Source organism: Toxorhynchites rutilus, chromosome 3 (assembly GCF_029784135.1).
Source record: "Toxorhynchites rutilus septentrionalis strain SRP chromosome 3, ASM2978413v1, whole genome shotgun sequence".
In the NCBI taxonomy this organism is placed as follows: domain Eukaryota; kingdom Metazoa; phylum Arthropoda; class Insecta; order Diptera; family Culicidae; genus Toxorhynchites; species Toxorhynchites rutilus.
The window spans coordinates 85,860,592-85,873,137 of NC_073746.1; the positions used below are offsets into that span (position 1 = coordinate 85,860,592).

Here is a 12,546-nt window from a genome sequence, read left to right on the forward strand (position 1 = left end):
TCAAAAATTCAGTTTTTCTTAACTTCCAAAGATGGATTAGCTGTTATTTACATATTATTTCACCTTTAACTAAATTCTGTTTCGGGAAGATGAAATCATGGTGAATAATATTCTGGTGTTGTTACATCTATATTGGTAAAATTTAACAGTAAAAATATGTTCCGAAAAGAAGTAATTCAGAGACAAATATCATTAACGGTCAATTCCACATAACACGAGTGCATATTCCACAAAATACAGCTATTCCAGCCCTCATAATGAATAACATTGCGGGGCGGCGATGCTGAAGCAGTTTTTTTCTCTCCCGTGAAATACTGTATCTCCAATTGCGGCACAGTACAGTACACCGATAAAACAAACTTACCTTTCCATAGGTGTTCAAAGGGCCGTTGACCCAGCGGTCCGCTTCGAGCCGGCCCGTCAGCAACGCTCCCGTATTAGGATCAACATGCTGCCACTCGCGGACCTCCCTTTGAAATGGACCGCGTAATGCCCTGGCTACCGGGGTTGATCCAGTTGAAGATGTTGTTGCGGCCACTTCCATTATTTCGTCTGTCGTTTGCCAGATAAGTCCACCGCCGTAGTTGGTTGTGTTGTTGTTGGGTGCCCGGTATTGACACCCTTATGGAATGGGGTCTGGTTTGGAGTCGTCTCGAACTGGTTTGCCGGGTTTTCGTGTGTGTGTGTGTGTGTGCTCCGTTTTAACACAACAGTCTGTCAATACGGCCAGTGTCACTCAACTTCGATTGCAGTTTTATATTTTGAATTCTTTTATTGGGTGAGAGCACCGTTCTCCGGTTATGTGCATCGATCTGAAAATGAAAAATAAATGTTCATCATAGCTTTAGCGTAAGTTAACACATGATTGGAATGAATAGCATTTCATCTATTTGTCGTAGAATTTTTTGTCCAATTCAAACTGTGTCAGGCGCACACTTGTAGCGGTGGTTTGGACGAATATTAGCCTATAGTCTTCTCTTCATTAATGAGATGAGAGTATAAATATTTCGAATATAGGTTCGCCCTAATTAGTTCTTAAGCTACGGTTCACGACAAATGTATCGTTCGGGAAATACGAGCAGGAGGCTATTGGCTCCATGTCTTCTGTTGGTGTTCAGTGTCATTAATGGTGTCCAGTGCGGATTTGGACTCAATGCTACGGTACCCAGCTATACCACCGCTATTGCTCAATCAATTGGAATCGGAATCATTCCGATAATTAAAGCTAACGGGACCATTAAGATCGGATCTGAAAACGGTGAAGTTTCACAAAGCCTGATCATCATTGCAAATAACCTAACGAAGCCAATGGATAAATTATTGGTAGGCATTTTGGCTGCTGCCACCAGGGTGAATGTTAACGTTAGTGACTTATTCGCGAACATAACTCAAACGCTAAGTGACACGGCAACCGCTATTCAGAATGCCGAGAAAGTCGCGGATGATTTGCAAATGGATTTTAAAATGTATCTCTATCAACAACTACACGGTAAAATTAAGACTTTAACGAAAGCTTTGTCCAGTTTAGCGGACAGTTTGGGTACACTGAGGACTCAAGCCGAAAAAGCAGCTAGTGAGTCGTATCCGGTATCCAATAGAAACGTTACAACTTTTATCAACAGTACCGTGATTGCAAATCTTTGCATTCCGCTTAGAGATATTCGAATAGATCTATCGGATATAGCAAACATTATGACGACATCAGTGAGTTTGAGCATTCAATTGAAGGCCTATCAAACACAGTTGAATACATTGAGCAACAGTAGCACTCAAAATATGCAACTCAGCTTCAACCGAACAGTTATTGATGTCTGGAAGAAGGTCATCGAACAGCAGGTCAACACCGTTAAATCCATCAACCAGGTATACGCCGCGATAGTCTCTCGTGCAAATGATTATAACAATGGAGATATCAGCAACCTGACCCAATTCCTAGCCGACATGGTAACGGCAAATAGTAGTTTCTCCGAAACTGTTGAGCTAAGATCTAACCTCACCATGGAAACTGTCAGCGCATCTCTACAGAATCACACCGATTTGCTCACGAAAACATTGCTCGATTCGGGTACCAAAATGGTTGACAATTTGGATATTGCAAACTCGAGTGCATACAGCGTCCCTTGTGCCCGGCAATACTTCCAGCAGCTGCAACAGCAATTGGTTTGGATTGGAAAATTGTCGAACTGTATTAAGCTGGAATCGAACGCCTTTCGACCGACTATACAGATTGTCAAAACAATGCTGGACTATATCAGGGGTGCCGCTGTGTCGATAGCGGTCGGATTGACCACAATATGCCAATACGGAAGCAGCAATTGTAGCTCCTCGGTAAGTGGTTTTACCAAATCACTCTGCAAATATACAACTAATTCACATGTTTTATTTGTAGTACTTTGCCGAATTTCCGGAACACTCCAAACGGATACAGAACAGGACGGCCGCTGTTGCCGATTGGGTGACAGGGGATGAGCAGATTGTGACCGGACGGATAGTAAGCTGCCTCAATGCGACTGGTTATGAATTCGACGAGAGCGTGAGAATTATGGAAGAAAAGTTCAAATTTTGCCTGATAACTGGTGTGTAGATAATTGTTTGTAAATAAAATACAGTGAAAACTCTATTGATGCCACAATCGCAAAACTGGTAAACATTTCTTCTCTGGTATCTCTTTATATTCATGGTAAGTAGTAAAATGACAGTGGAATTAGTTCCGTTCAAATCTTTCGCCGCAAACGCTTTTCGAAAATATCACTCACACGATTTCGATAGACATTTCGTTCCAGATCTTCACCAAACGATTCTTAAATGTGTCATAATTTATACGATTTAAATCACCCAACTTTCCTAGCATGTAATTCTGAATGCTGAAATCCTATGGACATAATGTGGGCGATGATGCGGGCCATACAGAAGTGTTGGTGAAACGCGACAAATTTTCCTTACATCACTTTGGAACAACTTCAAGCACCGACGTCAAATTTTGTTGACATCAGAAACTTTCATCTCCAAAAAATCTTTGGAACAATGTAGCAAATGATCTTTAATGGTGTGTTGTAAGCAGTGTTGTCTCATCTTCATCTGTACCGTAAAAACAATCTGTTATGCTAGCATAAAAAATACTCATTCATTTTCATCGAAATATTACATGCACTTCCTATGAACACCACATTTGCTGTAATTTTATATTAACATTTGTAAGCCTTGGATCGCTCGCACGTTTGATGATGCTTATACATAATCTTTCTAAACTAATCTTGCACTAGCTGACCCGGCAAACTTCGTACCGCCCAAAATTTGTTTTTTGTTATCAATACCTTCAAACATTCACATTTTCTTACTATGAGCAAGTTCTTGGGTCCAATCACAGAACTGTTCATTGATTGATCTTTTAATCGACCCCGTTGAATTTACCTTTCACTATAAAATTCCTAGTATTTCTAACAAAGCTCATCATTATAATATCAGATTATTTTCAGACACAATTCTCGTTCAAGATTTTTCAACCACTTGCAAATAACATGTTCCTCCGTTACATGGAATAAATGTTTTATACAGGAAATATGATAGAATAAAGACAGCCCTAAATCGGACAATTCCTCCCTCGAGTTCTGCTCTTATCAAAACATCCTGCGATCCTTTTTTTGGTATAGATAGAAGAAGATATAAGAGTGCGTTTCATCTCATTAAAATCCATTTCCAGTTTCGAACAAAGATCAATTTCGCTAGCGCAAACATCAAATGAACTAACAGCACTTGTCACTATGTAATTGTAGAACATATGGGAATTTAATTTTCCGAATTTTCCCTTTTTCCTTCAGAGTTTTCTGAAAATTTTCAATTGTCATGTTTGGAGGGGTGTCATACCATCACAGAAACATTTCTCATACCCAAAAAGCCTTGCATCCCAAATTGTGCTTGAATAGCTCTCGAGTTATGCAGACATTTGTGTTTCATTTCTATGGCAGTTCCCCCTTAGAGAGGGGGTGGAGTGTCTCACCACCGTAAAAACATTTATTGCACCCTAAAACCTCCACATGCAAAATTTGGTTTCATTTGCTTGGTTAATTCTCGTGTAATGCAGAAATTTGTGTTTAATTTGTATGGCAGCACCTCCCCCCTCTAGGAGAGGGGGGTAGAGAGTCTAACCATCATAGAAACATTTATTACACCCTAAAACCTCCACATGCCAAATTTTGTTTCATTTTCTTGGTTAATTCTCGTGTAATGTAAAAATTTGTGTTTCATTTGAACGGCAGACCCCCACCCCCCCCACCTAAGAGAGAGGGGAGGAGTATCTAACCACCATAGAAATATTCATTGCACCCTAATACTTCAATATTCCTAATTTAGTTTCATTTGTTTGAATAATTCTCGAGTAAAGCAGAAATTTGTATTTAATTTGTATGGCAGCCCTCCCTTAGAGAGGGGGAGGGGTTTCAAACTATCACGAAAACCTTCCCCGGCCCCAAAAACCCCGACATACCAATTTTCATGTTGATCGGTTCAGTAGTTTCCGAGTACATAAGAATCAGACAGACAGATAGACAGACAAACAGAAATCCATTTTTATATATATAGATACTATCATTCAATACAATAAAATTTTACGATCCGCCGTCATGAAATCTTTTGATCCTAAAATTGCAACAACAACAATAGCTGATTGTAAACGGCAGTGCATTTTCACATGTCGAAAATGTGATATGAACGTTGAGATTGCAATCGACGAAGTAGTGTTCAACTAATTTGCAATGAAAAAACTACCATCTTCATCTCAAGAAAAAAAAGATAGGCGTAGTGGAATCAATTGAAGTTTGATTTGATTGAATGAAGCAATTTTCGAATTCAATTGAATTCAACGTATTTGCTATATATATATATATATATATATATATATATATATATATATATATATATATATATATATATATATATATATATATATATATATATATATATATATATATATATATATATATATATATATATATATATATATATATATATATATATATATATATATAATTAAGGCACATATGGCGTTAGCCTGACGGGGCCGGGAGTTCAATATTTTGACAATTTTTGTCTTACTACTATGTTAGTAATATGTAACCGATTACTCGCGGTTGGCTCGAGGTTAGTATTACAAAGATATGTAACCGATAACTCATAATTGGGATGTTGCAGTCTCCAGTACTATGTATGTATGGTTATGTTCTTCGTTACAAGTAAATTTGATGACAGCATTTTACCTAATCATCAAACGGTATGGGTAGGGATTCAGTGAGCAGAAGATATGAAGGCATATCTTCCAATGCAGTCTTGAATAACCGAGCCAAAGCGTTGCATTCGTACCCGCTTTTGTGGTCCGTGTTAGACATACATTCCGAAGTACCCCCGGCTTGCATGAATCAACAACTTCAACTTCTACTTTCTATACTAGAGAGGCTTTAAGCTTGAATGCAGAGATGCCAACCTCCCTGATTTTTCAGGATTTCCCAGACTTTTAAACGTGTTCTCTGATTTCCTGACAAACATTCAATTTTGCCATTTTCGAACCATCATCCGCGACTCGCTTTATGAACCCAAAACGGTTCGGGTGATGGCAATCGATCATTTACAATAATAATGAACGGCAAAAATTTGGGGTGAATAGATTATCCCTCCCAAAAACTGGTTTTCACCCCCAAGAATGTCATATTCTGTGTCTGGTAGAATGGAAAAGAATTCTGTATTATGGGCTTCTACCAGAAAAACACTCGATAAATTCCCAGAAATAATGTCCGAAACAAATAACTGATAACGATCCATGACAAACTTCCCGAATTAGTTAATTTGATAAGCTTTGTGTTCCACCAGGGCAACGCAAACTTTATGTACCTTTGACACCACGACAAATTATTTTATAGTTTGGCTTGGATATTCTATTCAACTTACTGAACTAACCGTATATTGTGTATTGAGAATATCACAGGTTTAGGTCCCTGCGAAATTCCCTCAAGGTCAAGTACTTAAATTTTATGGACAGCATAAAAATAATTTTTATTTCTTTCATTTTTCGGGGAAACGGCATTTTTTTCTCAAAAAATCGATACGAACTTTGCGGACAACCCAATGTGAGCTATCCTGGTTTCTTCCTGATTTTTGAAAATAATAGTTTGCAACCCTGTTTGAATGTTCAATGTATCTGAAATGACGATTTTCCCGTCAATCACGGAGAGCAACTGCGAATTGTACAGTCTACCCAAGCTCAAGCTCAAGCTGTATCTGAAATGACGATTTTCCCAGGTTCCCCAGTTTAGAAGTACGTGTTAGAGAAATATATTCCGGTGTGAACAAAAACGCCCCCAACTTGCGTGTATTTGCAATACCGGTTTCCCCAGACTCCTTGGTTTTGACGTCTGTGTTGGGGAAACCGTAAATCGGGCCAATCAGAACGTGGCAGTGTGACTTGGTGAAACTGAAAGATTTACTCTTCACTTCTTACAACTTTTCAAGCTTTTTTTACAAGCTTTTGAGTAGATGAAGCTGAGTTAACGTTCGATCACAAAGCGGATATTTCTTATCTGTAGATTAAATCAGTTCGTTGTTCTTCTGCCACACTGGTTATGTTGTTTAAAATTATCAATTAGATAATTAACCAACTCAAACCTATGTAGGGGAATGAGATGGGACCTTCATTATTAATATAGAAACAATTTTTGTTCACCAATCCGACAACTCATGAAACGGCGATTTCTTTCCGGAGCAATTTCACTTTTAGGGCATGAAATTCGTTTTCCAGATTTTGTGAACATGTTCAGTGTTCAGTCAGAACGGACTAAGTAAGTATTAGAAATATTAGCAATTAATCAGGAGTTTCTGAACCTACATTCTGCTATTATCAGATAAAATTCGAAATCGGTTCAACAACGATACGATGAACACTATTTTTAGATCAATAGATTTGATTAAACATGGTGGCTATGTATAAGCATCATCAAACACACTTGCAAAAGTAAATGTAGTATTTGTAGTAAATAAATAGTAATTTCATAGGTACAGGTTAAGGATAGGTTAAGTAGGTAGTTTGTATTAAAAATTAAAAAAGAAATAGAAATGTCTAACATTTAAATTAAACAAAAATCATATCAAATAAAACAAGCATTTAATAATGCAATTTATTAAGCTAGAATTAAGATGCAAAGCATAAGCTGTTCACTTAACTTGTAAGAACTTTGTATAAAACAAAAAAAATAATGAAATAAATATATATTTATTTAAAAGAAAATGTAGTGAATAAATGAGTTTTTTTAATTCTGATAAAATATATTTTTTCCACAACGAATATTTTCGATGGTACAGATTTTTGGAAAAAAAAAGTACAGATGAGAACGATTTTTAATCCCTCTGGTACAGATTAAAATGTGGCAACACTGGTTGTAATAGTAAAATTTTTTATTGATCTTCATGTCCTTATCTATTAAAAAAATACTCCATGTCCACAAACGTTTCGCTAGTTCAAAACATCTTCCTAAGTGAACAATGTTTCATCTGAAAATATTACGATGTGAGCAGCGTGCGCCATCAGCAGCAACCGAGAACTGGCAACCCTTTTTTTGGAAGGATTTGTTTAGAAATGGCTCAGCAACGTAAAGAATATCTCGTTTATGAATAGGGAAAAGCCTCTGTGAGTGAAAACAATGCAAATGTTCTCTCTCAAAATGTCATCCATTTCATCTTTTTGAAAAAAAACATTATTTGAAACTAAGGTACAAAACAGGGAAAATATCTGGCAACCGTGTCGGCAATATTTTGCGAAATAATCCGTAAATAACACGTGTTTTTAGGGGGGGGGGGGTGAATCCGGTCTCGAAAATCAGAATTTTTGTTTTTTTTGCATTTTTGGAAAGCTTATACCCTCAGGAATGTTGTCCTAAAAGGATTTTTCAATATTTCATTTCGTTGGGGAGTTACATCCAAAAGAATGAAGTCACCTCAAGGGATTGGCCGAAAATCTATGCATTTGAGCTTAGCGAGGATGATTTTTTTCAACACTGACTGGTAGTATCGATATCGATATCTTAGGAAAATTCCCCCCAGGGGTCCCCCTTGAAGTTCCATATATACGGTCCGTTTTTGGTTATTCTATGCATAGATTTATGACTTATTGCTGGAAACGTTGCTTCACCGTTTTGATCATCGCTGAAGTCTACACATTTTGTTTTCACAAGGGAGTCCGACAAGGCACCACTATACGTCAAACTTTGTCAAATTAAAAGGGCTTTCCAATAAAAAAAATTACAAAAAAAAAAAGAAGGAAGGAGGGGTGTTTTGAAATATAAAAGTTATTAATATTAAATTCAATTTTTGAGTACGATTTTTAACAGTGTATTTTAAATGGTATTTTCCCTAAATAGCAAATTGATTTTTCAACAACTTTGTCAAACTTCATATTTTTATCAGACATATGGATTTTGGGATACGATTTTTTAAGAGAAAGATCAATGGTTTCTAATATGCCCTTTTCAAAAATCAGTCGTAATTTAAATTGAAAATTGAAAATTGTGATTTTAGATAGTTTTCATCATAAGTACCAAGTTTCAAAAATTCGGAGAGGATCGGGTCAGCGGCCGAGAGATTGGCGTGGAATTGCTCTACAGTAATATACTCGATCAACGATCAATACCGACCAAATGTTCTGGATAAGAAAAGTGCGAGGTTGTATTTTCCGTAATTGCGTGAATATCACATTAACATATCGCCCGCATCGTTCTAAGGCTACCTTTCCGGTAGCAATATCGATCGCACGATAATTAGAGTTAAGGTAGTAGGTAAATGATGCAGTACAAAATGCTAGAATAATAGGTATATTGTAATTGACACTACATCGGTAAGAAAACAATCATGTGTGGTTTCACGTGAGTGGACAATAAAATGTTAGTGCTCATATTTGTTTACCAATATTACTAAGCTGATCTCACTGTTCAGAACTGTCGCTTTCAAATTACGCATTGGTCTGTCTTAGACGCTTCGATATAATCATTGTGAATGTTTGTGTAATGTGAATTCGATGAAAATGTTTTGATATCGATTCCAAATTGGTTTTGATAGCGCAGATATATTCTGCAATTATTACTGTTATTATTGTTGATGACATTAGATTATAGTAATTTTAGCAGCCAGTGGTAGTTGTGAGAATAACATAGACTTGTTCATTAGAAGAGATTAACATTTTAATATATTCCTATGAGATGGTAATTCCATCAATTGTAATTATCAAAGCCCATTCATGCCCATTGAACGGAAAAAACCAACAGTCCAAGCTATTGTTATTCTTATAAACATATACCAGCAACGTCACAGAATTTCAACGTCAATGTCTGAAAAATAAGTAAAAAAAGACTAAAATAAAATCGTGGGACATATGATAAAGTCGCTAATTGTGGATAATGGAAATCCACGGTGCCCCACGATTGTATTTTAGATTTATCAATGCCCTAGACTATTACATGAAGGAGAGGTGTGATAACTGCCAACTGCTACTTGCCTAATTATTTTCTAGCTTTTAGTACATTATTATGTTTAATCACAATTATACCGTTTAACTTAAAAAGTTTTTTTTACTTATTTTATTTTCTAGTTTTTAGTACATTATCTGTTTCATTAGAATATTTCTCTACAATAAAACCATTGTACTGTATTCTATTAGTCAAATAATTTCATTTGATACCGATATTGAGTGGATTGCAGAAAATACATAGTGTGTTCTCCAAGTCAAGTTCGTTCGTTTGATACAATGTTATAGCGGCGGCCAAATTGATTTTTTCAAGATAAATAGTTTTAAAATTACAGCAGAGATAAAGATGTTTTATAAATTCGGTCAGTTCCTATTGGTCAAATTTCTATTAATGTGGGACAATCCTACAGACATACAAACAGTTCAAGCTAAATAAAACGGTTTAATAAAGTAATTTGCTATTTTGTGATTGCGGCCATCTTGGATTTGGATTTTTTTCATGATCTTCTTCTTCTTCTTCAATGGCACTAACGTTCCTAGAGGAACTTCGCCGTCTCAACGTAGTATTACTTGCGTCATTTTTATTAGTACTTAGTTGAGGTTTCTATGCCAAATAACACGCCCTGAATGCATTCTGAGTGGCAAGCTCTAGAATACGCGTGATCACAGTGCATGTCGGAGGAAATTTCTTTGACGAAAAATTCCCCCGACCAGAACGGGAATCGAACCCGAACACCCGGCATGTTAGTTATGACGCTAACCACTCGGCCACGGGAGCACATGATCTACTTTGATCTACTAAAGGGTGTGTCACATCAAATTGCATCACGGAAAAAACGCTGTAGAAATTCGCCCAGTAGACCGATCCTTTTGAAAATTTTAGACAGTAAAATAAAAACTATTAAACAACTTTTGGCCTTTTCTTTTTATTCATACTTCGAGCCCAAGCCCGTATGCTCGCACCTTCCTCTTTACCCCGTCCATAAGGTTCTGTACAACGTCAGGTTGTAGTTTTTTTTTAACAGAAATCCATTTTCTCTTGAAGTCCGCCTCCGATTTGACAACTTTTGAGTTCTTCCGGAGGGCCTGCTTCATAATCGCCCAATATTTCTCTATTGGGCAAAGCTCCGGCGCGTTGGGCGGGTTCATTTCCTTTGACACGAAGGTGACCCCGTTGGCTTCGTACCACTCCAACACGTCCTTTGAATAGTGGCACGAAGCAAGATCCGGCCAGAAGATGGTCGGGCCCTCGTGCTGCTTCAATAGTGGTAGTAAGCGCTTCTGTAGGCACTCCTTAAGGTAAACCTGCCCGTTTATCGTGCCGGTCATCACGAAGGGGGCGCTCCGCTTTCCGCAAGAGCAGATCGCTTGCCACATCATGTACTTTTTGGCAAACTTGGATAGTTTCTGCTTGCGAATCTCCTCCGGAACGCTAAATTTGTCTTCTGCGGAGAAGAACAACAGGCCCGGCAGCTGACGAAAGTCCGCTTTGACGTAGGTTTCGTCGTCCATTACCAGGCAATGCGGCTTCGTCAGCATTTCGGAGTACAGCTTCCGGGCTCGCGTCTTCCCCACCATGTTTTGCCTTTCGTCGCGGTTAGGAGCCTTCTGAACCTTGTATGTACGCAGACCCTCCCGCTGCTTGGTCCGCTGGACGAATGAACTTGACAAATTCAGCTTATTGGCGACATCCCGGACCGAACTTCTCGGATCACGTCTAAACTGCTTAACTACGCGCTTGTGATCTTTTTCACTGACGGAGCATCCATTTTTGCCGTTCTTCACCTTCCGGTCGATGGTTAGGTTCTCGAAGTATCGTTTTAGTACTCTGCTGACCGTGGATTGGACGATTCCCAGTATCTTACCGATGTCCCGATGTGACAACTCTGGATTCTCGAAATGAGTGCACAGGATTTATTCACGACGCTCTTTTTCGTTCGACGACATTTTTCCAAATTTACGAAAAATTGACAGTGAAGCATGATCTATACATACGTGATCTATACACTCTCATCTGATTATAAGCGAAAGCTGAAGATATAATTCCTAAAAATTACATTTCTACAGCGTTTTTTCCGTGATGCAATTTGATGTGACACACCCTTTATTCAAGCACTTTCATTTGATACCCATATTAATCGGGTTTTGAGAAAATATGTAGCCCGCCATTTGATAGTGGCAGCCATCATAGATTTGCATTTTTCCTAAATAACTGTTGTTCCGTTCCCACGGAAGAAAAATCAATATCATTTGCCACGCTTCCCAGAAACTACCAACGAAGCATAGAAAAAACAACAACGCAATTCGCGCTCGCTATAAAAGCGAGGAGCGCTGCCCGAGAATCATCAAATTAGTTTAAGTAGGTAGGGTTATATTTTAATAATTAAAATATACAAAACATATTGAAACGTTGAAAATAGAAATAACAAATACATTAAATAATAAATACATTAAAAAAAATAATAACAAAGATGTAGTGCTAGAAGTAAGGCAGATCACTTATAATGTTAAAACTTTGTATAATCAAAATCCATGGAAAATAAAGAAAATTTAAGTCAAAAAAAAAAGTCAAAGCCGAGAATCATCAGTGTTTTACCGACCACCGCGACGACAACATCAGGAGGAAATCGCAAGCAGCAGCAGAAAAAAAACCAGCAGCAGCAGAAGAACAAAAAGCAGCAGCAGCAGCAGCCCGAAAAGTACAGTTCACCTTGCTGTCTTTGTTCCCAGACTGAACAACTGTGTTCTACTAGTCAAGCCCTTTCATTTGATACTCATAATAATAGGGTTTTGGAAAACCCATATTGATGAGGTTTTGAGAAAATATGTGATCCGCCATTAGATCATGAAATACGCAGTTTTATAATGACTACAGAGATAAAGGTGTGTTCCAAATTTCAGATCAATCGGTCAACAGGAAGGGGGTCAAATTTCTATTAATGTGGGTCAGCGCTACAGACAAACATGTTACAAACATACAAACATACAAACAGATTACAGGGCAAGCTAAATAAAACCGTTTAAAAAGTAAATAGTCAGAAAATTTT

At 37.6% G+C, this 12,546-nt stretch overlaps 2 protein-coding genes across 6 annotated transcripts in view; one reads left to right on the forward strand and one right to left on the reverse strand.

The window, feature by feature from the left end:
- The window catches only part of LOC129780367 (serine-rich adhesin for platelets), a 239,832-nt gene that overhangs the window by 89,431 nt on the left and 137,855 nt on the right, over positions 1-12,546 (reverse strand). For all 5 annotated transcript variants that reach the window (XR_008743896.1, XR_008743898.1, XR_008743895.1 and 2 more), the window contains exon 2: positions 365-812. Coding sequence is in view for 1 of the 5 variants with exons in the window: in XM_055788556.1 (XP_055644531.1) it covers positions 365-544 (180 nt within the window). In the remaining 4 variants the exon portion in view is untranslated. The remainder of the gene's footprint in view (positions 1-364; positions 813-12,546) is intronic.
- LOC129773292 (uncharacterized) lies at positions 1,057-2,584 on the forward strand. Its single transcript, XM_055776888.1, has 2 exons — positions 1,057-2,328; positions 2,390-2,584. The coding sequence occupies exons 1-2, from the start codon at positions 1,057-1,059 to the stop codon at positions 2,582-2,584; spliced, it is 1,467 nt and encodes a 488-aa protein (XP_055632863.1).

What these genes read in the sequence shown, in the direction of transcription:
- LOC129773292 (XM_055776888.1), top strand. Translation starts at nt 1,057, where the DNA reads ATGTATCGTTCGGGAAATACGAGCAGGAGGCTATTGGCTCCATGTCTT. An exon ending in GCAGCAATTGTAGCTCCTCG is followed by an intron (nt 2,329 to 2,389) that starts GTAAGTGGTTTT and finishes TTTTATTTGTAG; the next exon opens with TACTTTGCCGAATTTCCGGA.